Here is a 12,718-nt window from a genome sequence, read left to right as displayed (position 1 = left end):
AAAAGTTTTTGGTGATGGGTTTGATATTAAAATATGCCAGAAAGAAAAAGTATGAAGAAGAGGGATACAGAGCTTGTACTATTGGCAAAAGCTAGCTTCGATAGTAAATTGTAATGTAGAAACTGAAGCACAAGGTTGTCAGGTCTCAATTGTGACAATTTACTCAAAGGTTCTTCCAGTGATATTTCAATCAAAAAGGACATAATTGCAGAAGACAGATTCTCTGTTAATTTCCAGAAATTGTATGGAATGGGAAGTGCCATAAGATTTCAGGAAATTTTCATTGTTTACCCTTAAGTATATGTGCTGTGTTCATTAATGTAAACACTACAAGAAATAGGTTTGAAATATTGAATCCAACATCACCTAGGTGAGGAGGAAACCTTAAAATAAAATTCTTTTTAGAGAAAACATAGTTTAACAGGTGATGAAATGCTAGGTCAAGTAGTCTGTTGAATTAATGTTTCAACCTTACAACTTTACATCAACATGTGTAATAGAGATATACCAAGCTTTAAGAATCAAAGGGGAGGGAGGATGAGGGGCAAAAGAAAGTGCTGAATAGGATAGATGGGACAAGAAATTAAGTGATAAAAGAGATAATGGGATGCAGCAAAAGGAATAACAAAATTGTTGTAATCTCTGTTTAGTCCAGAAAGCGCGCCATAGTCTTGACGAGTCCCTGGATTGCATAGAGGGAGAGAGACTTTAAAAGCGAGAGGGGGCTGTCAGCACATTTTGCGTGCCACAGTTCCTGAGGAGACATTGGACTGGGCATAATTAAGCACTTGGCAAGGACCAATAAAAAGAAGTTAGATTTAAGCAGAGCAGCCGTTGTGTGGGGGAGGGGGCAGTTTTGGAGTGGAGAGTTGAAGCTTTAGCTCATCAAGGCTTAGGAAAGATACAGGTCATAGCTAGATTTTTTTTGTTATTTTTTCTTTCTTATTGCATAATTAGTGCAGTGGGGGTGCCAGACAAGATACTGGAATGCACCTCTTACAGGATGTGGGAAGGCAGGTAGACCTCCATTATCCCTGACAACTATACCTATAAAATTGCATCCAGCTACAGTTTCAAACAGTCCATGTTAAGAGTTGGAGTTGGGTGAGCTCTGGTGATAGACAGCACATAAGGAAGTTAGTTACACCCAATGCTCAGGACACAGGTGACCAACAGGAAGGGAAAGGAAATAGGCAATCAGTGCAAAGTATCCCTGTGGCTGTTCCCCTCAACAGGTACAACAGGTATACCACTTTGGGATACTGTTTGCGGGTGTAGGGATGACCTGGCAGCAGAAAGCCACAGTGATCAGGTCTTTGGTACTGTGACTGGCTCTGTGGCTCTGAAGGGAAGGCGAGAGAAGAGGTGAGCTGTAGTGATAGGGGAATAGAAGGGAAGTTCTGTGGATGTTAAGTTCCTCCTGGGTGCCAGAATCATGGACATCTTGGATCAAGTCTACAGCATTCTTAAGTGCGAGAGTGTGCAATCAGAGGTTGTGGGCCACATTGGTACCAATGTCAAGGGTAGGATGGATGATAAGGTCCTGCAAAGTGAATTCAGGGAGTTAGTTAAAGCTCAGAACCTCCAGGGTTCCGATCTCAGGATTGCTACCTGTGCCACGAGTGAGTGAGGCCACAAATCAGAATATCACACTGTTTAGTATGTGGCTAAAGAATGGGTGCAGGAGGGAGGACTTCAGGATTTTGGATCATTGGGCTCTCTTTCAGGGAAGGTGGGAATAATAGCAGGAAAGTTTTTGCTAGTGCTGTGGGGGGTGGTGGGCGTGGGTTTAAACCAGAGTTGCAGAGGAATGGGAGCCAGAGTGCTAGAGCAGATAGAATGGTTGTGGAGAAGGATGTTGTTAAGCCTACATGCAAGGTCAGGAATCCATACATTGAGCATGGTGGGACTAATGTTCTGAGCTGTGCATATTTCAATGCAAGGAGTGCTGTGGGAAAGGTGGATCGGTTTAGGGCATGGATCATCACGTGGAATTAAGGCATTGTAACCATTAGTAAGACCTGGTTGTAGGAGGGACAATACTGGCAGCTCAATGTTCCATCATTCTGTTGTTTTAGACGTGATAGAGCAAGATGGATTAAAGAGAGAGGGGTGGCATTACTAGTCAGGGAAAATGTCACAGCAGTGCTCAGTCAGCACAGACTGAAAAGCTCATTTAATACTTTATAGGTAAAATTGAGGAGTAAGAAAGGTATGACCACGTTAATCACCACCCACAGTCTGCAGGATTTAGAGGAGCAACTTTGCAGACCATTGCAAGAAACATTAGGTTGTGATAGGTGATTTTAACCTTCCACATACTGCCTGGGGTTCCCATACTGTAAAAGGGTTAGATGGGAAAGAGCTTGTTAAGAAAAGTTTCCTTAATCAGTACATGGAGGTCCCAATTAAAGATAGGAAATCTAGTATCGCACTATTAGGGAATGAGAAAGGGCAGGTGACAGAGCTTGTGTAGGGGAACACTTTGTATCTAGTGATCATAACGCCATTAGTTTCAAGGTAGTTCTGGAAAACGATAGGTCTGGTCTTCAGGTTGAGGTTCTGAATTGTCGGAGATCTGAGGAAGCATTAGAGTTAACCATATTGGAGGTCAGGCGTCACACATAAGCCAAACTGGATGGAAGGGCATTGGTAAATCGCACAACATTTTAGTTTCATTGTTGCCATTTCTGAAACCAGCATTTTGAATTTCAGAAACACTTAATTGAATATGAATTTCCCGGTATCTGTGATGAGATTTTGAATTTGTGTGAAATAATCTTCCTTTGAGAATGGTGAATCTTATCAGTAGTTAGCTCAGCTTCATGCTCAAGGCACCACAAGATATGCACCCTGAAATTTCATATCTATTCTTTTGGCAATCTAGTCAAAACGAGTATACTTACTTTATGATCACATCTCACTGATATTATGTAAAAATTATAATACTATATCTTATGCAGGATGTAATTACTAACAGAAATAAATTACATTACATCTTGATCCTTATTTTTAGATTAAGCAAGATAACAGGTCAACTATCAATTCAACGTAAGAGCCAATTCATGCAGCGACTTCATAGCTATTGGACTTTAAAGCGACAGTCCAGAAATGGTGTTCCACTCCTTCGGCGATTACAGTCCCATTTGCAGTCTCAACGGAATGCAGAACAGGTATGCCTAGCCTTTATGTACATAAGTAGCAAACATGTGGTTGTTGTCTGGTACTGACAGTTTAAAAAATAGAATAAAGACCTAATAAACTGGACAAACTATCTTGCCAGTCTTGCACCTCGAGTTGATAATGTGCTACAGTAGATTCTGGTTAATCGAGACCAGTACATTTTGGCCCAGTTAAGTAGCTGCCTCAATTAGCTGAAGTTTCTTGGAAATAGTTAAAAAAATGTAAAAAAGACAGACAACTGTTTAACAGAGTAAAACTTATGTAATTAAATGAAATACAGAACAAATTAGAACACTCTCAATATTACTACAGTGCTATAAGACTGTATTAATTCCTAATAGTTATCGATGGAGGAATTCATCAGTGTACACTGCCACGTTCTTTTGATTGACTGAAATTGAACAAAATCAGCGCAGCCACCTATTGCAGATAATGGACAACCTTCGTACAATGCTTTCGAAGATTGCATCCCCCAAATCTTTATTTTCATATTAACATTCAAGATGATTGTCAATATCTTCAAATTCTTTATTGTGCCTAACTTGTTGAAATAGTGAAATCATTTCATTTTCACCCCTGGCCATTTCTGGCATCTCCAAGCCTGAATGCTTGAAACTGCAGTGAGCAAATAATTCTGAATTGTCTTACTGCTTATTTCTCGCCAACCATCAGTGACAAAAATCACTGCTTTTTGAACACAAGCTTATGCAACTGACACTATTTAAAAATTGATTGCTTTAAGCGCAGTGTCTTAACATCTACACAAGTGCACGTGACTGACACTAGTTAGAAACTGCCGGCAACAGTCTCTTGTCTGAATTAAGTGGCATACTGTCCCAAATCAACAAAGGGAATCCTGGCTATTTTCTCAATTAGATTTTTTTCTTTAAGTGGCTGCCCTGATTAACCAATAGCCCAATTAACCAGAATCCATTATACTTGTTATTTGTAATATTATGTTAACAAACAAAAAGTTTGATGCTAATTTAGAACAAATATAGATTTCGATCATCTTCCTCTGAACCCTATTGCAAAACCAGTAACAATTCATATGGAAATGATAAACACAAGTGATTCTGCAGATTCTGGAAATCCAGGGTAACACATACAAAATGCTGAAGGAACTCAGCAGGTCAGGCAGCATTTATGGAAAGAAGTGTCCATATTTCAAGCCAAGATCCTTCATCTTATGGAAATACCCATGCTTAACTCTTCTCACTGCCCCTTCCCTCATTTGATGAGGATCACTACCACAACAATTAAAGTATGCTGAAAACCAACTTTGTGATATACTTATCCATTTGTTTGCTTAAACAAGAAATGAGAAAGCATTTAAAACATCTTTCTTTTTAATTTTAGAGAGAATCAGAGGAGAAAAATTGTGCACTAAAAGAGCAGCTGAAATCATGGCAGCGACTACGGCATGACTTAGAAAGAGCACGGCTCCTGGTGGAGCTAATTCGGAAAAGGGAAAAGCTAAAGCGCGAGGAGGTTAGACAACTCTTGAAATTTCATTTTAAAACCTGCCACTGGATTGTATATTTCAGCTATTGTGCTGTGTGATTAGTTTCATTTTGAATTTAAAATTATCTGCATGTTCACAGATTACACACCCAGTTTCAAAATGGGTCAACTGTCGATTTGTGGACTCCTGCTGAATCCTGTATAATGCTGCTAATGTCTGAGTACTACAAAGATGTGTTTATCAATGAAAGGCCAAATAGGCTAAGCCTTTTCCTTCTAAAAGTGAAGGCTGAAAGAGATGGTTTTGAAAAGACAGGAGCAGGCAAAGTTGCGGAGCAGACCAATACCAAAGGCTATATATGAAAGGTGCAAAATACAAAATTAATTGAGTGTGAAATTTAGGAATATTTCTTTGCCCAAAGTGGTGAACATAGGGGCCAAGTTCAAGTTCAGTTTATTGTCATTCAATCGTACACATGTCTACCACCAAGCAAAGCAACGTTCCTCTGGACCAAGGTGTACAAATGTATAAAGTAATCTTACCACAAATAAATTAACAAATAGTAAGGCGCATTTACAATACAATCTAAAAGTAAACAATATCATGCGACTGGCGCTTCATAAGTGATACCACCTGGGTGGTGGCAGGGAGTTCAGTAATCTTATGGCCTGGAGAGGAAGAAGTTGTTTCTCATCCTAACAGTCTTTGTCCTTGTACCACACTAGCTCCTCTCTGATAGTAGTGGTCAAAGAGATTGTTGGACAGATGGGAGCATTTGGAATAAGGTGGATGAACTTGTGGTGCGATTAGAGATTGGCTGGTGTGCCATTGTGGGCATCACTTAGTTGTGGCTGAAAGAAGTCCATAGTTGGGAGTTTATCGTCAAAGGATATACTTTGTATCAATAGTCAGGCAGAAAGACATAGGTGGTGGTGTGACTCTGTTAGTAACAGATGGAATTGCATCTTTGGAAAGAGGTGACATAGAGTCAGCGAATGTTGAATCTTTGTGGGTGGAGTTGAGAAACTGCAAGGATAAAAAAATTATGCGAATCATCTAGGCCTCCAAATATGGGGTTGAGATTGCAAAGGGAGTTGGAAAAGGCATGTAATAAGGGTAATGTCACAATTGGAATGGGGACTTCAATATGCAAGGGGATCGGGAAAATTGCATTGGTGTCCGATCACAAGAGAGGGAATTTGTTGAATGCCTATGAGATGGCTTTTTAGAGCAGCTTGAGCCTACTAGAGGAAAGGCTATTTTAGATTTGATGTTGAGTAGGGAGCTTAACGTAAAGAAACCCTCAGGAGGCAATGATCATAATTTGATTGAATTCATACTGCATTTTGAGAGGAGAAGCATCGTCACATGTATTAGTATCACAATAGAATAAAGGGCATTACAGAGGCATGAGAGAGGAGCTTGCCCAGGTGGATTGGAGGAGGATACTGGTGAGGATGACAGCAGAGAGAGGTGGCTGAAGTTCTGGGAATAGCTCACAAGGCGCAGGATATATATGCCCCACAGAAGAAGTAGTTCTCAAGTGCAGGGCTACGCAACTATGGATGACAAGGGAAGTTAAGGACTGCATAAAAGCCGAGGAAAGGGCATATAAGGTAGCAAAAGGGAGTGGGAAGTTGGATGATTGGGAAGCTTTTAAAAGGCAACATAAAAAGCTATAAGAAAGGTAAAGATGAAATATGAGGGCAAATGAGCCAATAATTTAAAGCAGGATACTAAAAGTCTTTTCAGTTATATAAAAAGTAAAAGGAAGGTGAGAGTTGATATTTGACCACTGGCAAATGATGCTGGTGAAGTAGTAATGGGGGACAAATAAATGGCAGATGAATTTAATGAGTACTTTGCATTGATCTTCACTGTGGAAGACACTAGCAGTGTGCCAGAGATCCGTGAATGTCAGGGAGCAGAAGTGAGTGCCATTGCTATTACAAAGGGGAAAAAGTGCTAGGCAAATTCAGAGGTTTTAAGGTGGATAATGGACCAGAAGGACTACATTCCAAACTCCTGAGAGTGGTTGCTGAAGAGCTAACAGGTGCATTGGTCATGATCTTTCAAGAAACACTTGATTCTGGCATAGTCCTGGAGGACTGGAAAATTGCAAATGTCACTCCACTCTTTAAGAAGGGAAGAAGGCAAAAGGAAGGAAATTCTAGGCCAGTTAGTCTAACCTCAGCAGTTGGGAAATCTGTAAACGGAAGTCTTGCCTGACCATTCTGTTAGAGTTCTTCGAAGAAGTAACAAACAGGGTGGACAAAGGAGAGGCTGTAGATGTCATTTACTTGGATTTTCAGAACGCATTTGATAAGGTGCCACAGATGAGGTTGCTTAATAAGAGAAACTTTGGTGTTACAGGAAAGATACTTCATGGATAGAGGAATGGCGGACAAATGGGAAGCATCGAGTGGGGATAAAGGGGGCCTTTTCTGGCTAGCTGCCAGTGACTAATGTTGTTCCTCGGGGCCAGTATTGGGACTGCTACTTTTCATGTTGTTTGTCAGTAATTTAGCTAATGGGATTGATGGCTTTGTGGCAAAATTTGCAGATGATACAAAGATAGGTGGAGGAGTAGGTAGTACTGAGGAAGCAATGCAATTGCAGCAGGCTTAGACAAATTGGAAGAATGTGCAAAAAAGTGGCAGATGCATGTAATACATTTTGGTAAAAGGAGCAATAGTGCAGATTATTATCTGACTGGGGAGAAAATTAGAACTTCTGAGATGCAAGACTTTGTGCAAGACTCCCAGAAGGTTAATATATAGGTTCAGTGTGATAAAGAAGGAAATGCAATGTTGGCATCTATTTCAAGTGGAATAGAATATAAAAGCAAGGAGATAACGCTGAGGGGGGTATTGTCAACAGTTTTAGGCCCATATCTCAGAAAAGATGTATTGTCATTAGAGAGGGTCCAGAGGAGGTTCATGAGGATTATTCCAGGAATGAAAGGGTTAATGTATGAGGCAGCTTTGGCAGCTTTGGGCCTGTACTCACTGAAATTTAGAAGAATGCGGGGGGATCTCATTGAAACCAACCGAATTTTGAAAGGACTAGATAAGCAGGGTGTGGAGAGGATGTTTCTTCTGGTGGGGATATCCAGAACTAGTGGGCATGATCTCAAAATTGAGGGTAACCTTTTAGAACAGAAGTAAGGAAGAATCTTTGTAGCTAGAGTACATTGAATCTGTAGAATGCGCTGCCACAGACAGCTGTGGATGCCAAGTCCGTGGGTATATTTAAAATGAAAGTTGATAGTTTCCTGATGGTCAGTGCATCAAAGGATATGGCGAGAAGGCAGGTGTATGGGGTTGAGTGGGATTTGGGATTAGCCATGATGAGATGGGAGAGCAGACTCGATGGGCTGAATGGCCTAATTCTGCTCCTATATCTTACTGCCTTCTGGGAGAGACCACTGACAATGAAAATTACCACAAGCAATAGTTGTAAAAAAAAATGGAAGGCGAACTGAGCTAAATGAGTAAGAAATGAATTGTGTTGTGTACTGTTAGAATTAGATGGTAGTGAAGGAAGGCTCATCAATTGTATAAGAATCACTGTAAATTATATTTTGTAGTGGATCTCATTTGTATCAGATAATTTGCTGAAATGACTGGTTGGCAGAGGATCCTGTGTGGAAATGCATCTTTCAATCCAGCATTATTGTTTGATCATCGTTGTCATCTAGCATTTTCTGCTCGCTGCTCTTTTATGTTGCTGTGTCTGCAATTTTCATGGTAAATTTTGAATTATATTGCTTTGTTGTGATATCTAAGGAAGAAAAAGTGAATTCTTCAGAATTTCTACTGTGTCCAAGGGGAGTGTCATCTAATGGTGGTATTTGGTGTCGTTAATTAACACTTGCTTTAAATTGTTGACTAATGAACAACATTTGGAAGTGAGATTGGCACAGGTAACCAAAGAGTGAACACATTTATATTTCTCTTTGCTGTGTAGATGTGAAGTATTTTCCTTAAACAAAGTTAACTCATTTTGGCGAACTTTGAGGTGCATGCTGCACATGTTCCCGGATTCTGGTTGCTCTTTTTTTTTTGGTTTTTTTGAGCGGTTTGATTGGGGCGATCGATTTGGACTGGAGGGCTTTGGCAAAGAATCGCCTTGTGACCTGCCATTAGCAAGCAGCACAGTGGTGAACTGAACTAAAGTGAATATTACTGGTTTGATTTTTGATACTCCACGTGCTGTTTGCTTGCTTTATGCCATTTGCACAATTTGTTCTTTTTGCAATAGGTGTTTGTTGTTGTTTGAATGAGTTGCATATGGTGTTTCTGTGTTTTGTGGCTGCCTGTGGGAGAATGAATCTCAGTTGCATTCTCTATACGTACTTTGATAATAAATGTACTTTAAAACTTTAATCACCAGTTCTTCAGTGGACATTAAGTACTTGCATAGATAGTCAGTTTAAGACCTGTGTTAGGCATTCTCCCAGTCCTATCATCATATCATTGAATGTAGCTAATGTGGCATGCTCTGAATTTAAAATCTGAAGATATATCTGTTGTATGCCAGTTTACCTCCTGGTGTTCCATTCAGACAACTGCCTGTCTGTTACCTTATCAGTCCTGTACCTACATGAATGTATGTACCAAGTTGTATGTAGGCATTGATGAAAGAGCATTTTGTTCTCAATCGTGAAATGGGGTGTATGCATTAGGTAGGGGTGTGGAATAATTTATTAAGGAAAACTTTCAAAACATGTATGGATAGTTAAGCAAACTCTATTGTTTCAAGAGTATGAAGATAAACACCAGAAAACTTTAAAATGTCATGGGACACTGAATTGAAAAATATACATTTATATATTGAACATTAGTCTGTACTTATACTAAAATTGTTTAAGTCATTTTACAAAGATGCAAGAATAAACTAATTTGGAAGAAGGTGGGCATTCATTATATGGTTGAAAATCGAGACCCCACCAATGCTGGAAGTTTGACATTAAAACACAAAATGCTGGAAATACTCAGCAGGACGGGCAGCGTCTTTGAAGAGAAACAGAGAAGATGTTCTGATTAGAGGTCATGGGCCTGAAACATTAACTCTGTTTCTCTCTGCATAGATGCTGCCAGATGGTCTGATATCACTAGCATTTGCTCTTTCTTCTTGTTTGACATCTATATCAAGGATTTAGATAAAAATGTACGAAGCATGGCTAGTAAGTTGGCAGATGACACCAAAATATATGGTATAGTGAATGGAAAATGAAGAAGGTTATCAAAAAGTTATAGGGGGATCTTGATCAGCTGAGTATGGGAAATAGAGTTTAATTAGAATTAGTTCAACGTGATTCATTATGGAAAATCAAATCCAGGTGGAAATTTCACTGTGAACAGCAAGACTGGGGAATGTTGTAGTCCAGAGGGACCTTGAAGTAAAAGTACATGGTTTCCTGAAAGTGGAATCACAGGTGGACAGAGTGATGGATAAGGGCGTAGATTATAAAAGTTGGGAGGTCATGATGCAGTTGCACAGGATATTAAGGAGGCTGTATTAGGTGAATTGTATTCAGCTTTGGCTACCCTGCAATAGAAAAAAAATGTTATTAAACGGGAAAAATGTACAGAAAATTTGCAATAATATGGCCAGGACTTGAAGGACTAAGTTATAGGGAGAGTTTGACAGGCTAGGACTTTATTACTTGGAGCATAGGAGACTGAGAGATGATCTTATCAAAGTGTATAAACTTATTAGGGACATAGATAGGGTGAATGCACTTAGTCTTTTTGTCAGGGTGAGGGAGTCAAGAACTTTTAAGGTGAGAGTGGGAGAATTAGGAGTTTAAGGGACAACGTTATTACACAAAGGATGATGTGTACGTGGAGTAAGCTGCTAGACAAAAGAGCTTGAGACATGTACAACAGTAGCTTTTAAAGGACAGTTGGACAAGTACATGTACTGGAGTTGTGAAGAAGGTTATGGGATAACACAGGTAAATGGGACTAGCTTAGATGGGCCACCTTGGGCTGAAAAGCCTGTTTGCATGTGTATAACTCAATGACTCAATGTTAGCTTCAATTTTGAGCGAGATGTAAGATTGCAATTTGAAACCTTTGATTAGGATGTTGAAAATAGCGTACTACTACTACTACAGGATAAAAGGTATTGCATGCTTTTAAAGGTAGTAAGTGTACATTTGAATTAAAAGATTCACCCATTTAATTCATGGACATTCCATTTCTGATTGATATCTTTCTTGTTTGGTTGTAACCCAGCTCAAGATACAGCAATTTGCTATGGAACTACAGCTAACTCCCTTCCTTATCCTCCTTCGTAAGACGCTAGAACAGCTCCAGGAGAAAGACACAGGAAATATTTTTGGTGAGCCTGTGCCTTTAAAAGAGGTATGTTGCTTGAAGACTAGTTACTATTTGGTGATATTGGTTTGAGCGAATTCTGAACTTCTGAATGTTAAAAGATTTTATCTGAAATTTAAGATCGATTTTTCATTATAAATTACGATCAGGTTCCAGATTATTTGGATCACATTAAAAAGCCAATGGACTTTCAAACAATGAAAAAACAACTTGAAGGCTATCAATATCGGACGTTTGACCAATTTGAGGAAGATTTTAATTTGATTGTGAACAACTGCTTGCAGTACAATGCGAAGGATACAATATTTTATCGTGCAGCAATCAGGCTAAGAGACCAAGGAGGTGCAGTACTGAAATATGCTCGTAAGCAAGCAGAGAAAATTAGTTTTGATTATGAAACAGGGATGCATGTACCGGAGCCAGTGCCACCAGAAGACACTGGTCAACTATTCTGGGAAGAAGGTGGGTGCAGTTTATTAATTATACCAATGAATGTATATTAGTTAAAAATTTCTTGGGGAAAGTTCAGCTTTGGTAACTTCTGAGCTTTAAATTTGTTATTTACAAAACTGTCTGATCATTTTATTTTTTGTTTCATTTTATTTTAAATTCTCAGGTCATTTCTTCACTTCTTAGCAGTTAGAAGATTGTGCTTGTGTGCAAAAGCCAAGAAAACAAATTCAGTGTTATAAATTAATTTTATCCTTTTTCTTTCCATCCTCCCACACATTTTGATGGTGCTGATTTGTGATGATATACATTACTATGGGAAGCTGAAGTGAACTAGACATAGCTTTCACTTGTGGAGGTTAAATTATAGAGACTCATTTTGTCATCCAATTTTGATGTACAAACATTTTTTTCCTCCCTTGTACAAGGGACATGATGAAGCCCTGATGAGGGTCTTGGCCTGAAACCTCAACTCTTTATTCCTCTCCACAGATGCTGCCTGATCTGCTGAGTTCCTCCAACATTTTGTGTGTGTATTACAAGGCATGTCAAAGCCTTTCTGCCATTATCACAACTGAGCTCGTGCCTTATAGTTCAAACCCACACTGAGACCAGCTCATTCAGCACACACCAGAGACCAAATCCAGGGCATTCCCCATATCCATATATTCATTAAATTTCGGGATTAATTATTGAAGAGAATATTTCTTGATAGTTGCTTGACTCAGTTTACAACTCATTAAATGAAATAATAAAAAATATATAATTTAAAGAACCAACTAGTTTTACAAAATTGCATGATTGAATATTGAATTTTAATGTAATCTTTTAGATATTAGAATTTTTGAGACACATACCAATCTCCAAACCCCTCACTACATATATTCAATTAAAATAACTTTTGATATGGTCGCAGTGTTACAGATGTGTATGTGAATCAAATTCTAGTCTATGATACTGACTTCAACCTTGACACTGAAGGAATGTGGTAATTAATATAACTATTCTAGACCAGAATCGGGAAGCTCAGCGAAGGTCTGTAACTTCCTACTGGAAGAGACTTGTGAATTATGCAAAATCAAGTTTAAATTTCCAGACTGATGTTGCTGTGCTCTAGTTAGGCCTGCATTTGGGGAAGCCATCTTAAAAGCCGTAGAATTGCACCTCAGCAGGAATTGTTGCTTTCCATGGATAAAACTTGCTAAAAGTAATGGGAATTGATTAAGACAACAAATAAGTAAATTTTTCTGATAAATTTTGTGCAATTAGCCTT

The 12,718-nt window shown here is 39.0% G+C and overlaps 1 protein-coding gene across 2 annotated transcripts in view; it reads left to right on the top strand.

The window, feature by feature from the left end:
* brpf1 (bromodomain and PHD finger containing, 1) overlaps positions 1 to 12,718 on the top strand; it is a 56,464-nt gene that overhangs the window by 19,712 nt on the left and 24,034 nt on the right. For both annotated transcript variants that reach the window (XR_010020408.1, XM_063067648.1), the window contains exons 3-6: positions 3,017 to 3,173; positions 4,543 to 4,674; positions 10,894 to 11,022; positions 11,145 to 11,457. Coding sequence is in view for 1 of the 2 variants with exons in the window: in XM_063067648.1 (XP_062923718.1) it covers positions 3,017 to 3,173; positions 4,543 to 4,674; positions 10,894 to 11,022; positions 11,145 to 11,457 (731 nt within the window). In the remaining variant the exon portion in view is untranslated. The remainder of the gene's footprint in view (positions 1 to 3,016; positions 3,174 to 4,542; positions 4,675 to 10,893; positions 11,023 to 11,144; positions 11,458 to 12,718) is intronic.

This window comes from Mobula hypostoma, chromosome 15 (genome assembly GCF_963921235.1).
Source record: "Mobula hypostoma chromosome 15, sMobHyp1.1, whole genome shotgun sequence".
NCBI lineage: Eukaryota > Metazoa > Chordata > Chondrichthyes > Myliobatiformes > Myliobatidae > Mobula > Mobula hypostoma.
The sequence above is the reverse complement of the archived record's forward strand: the minus strand, read 5'-3'. Positions and strand labels throughout refer to the sequence as shown.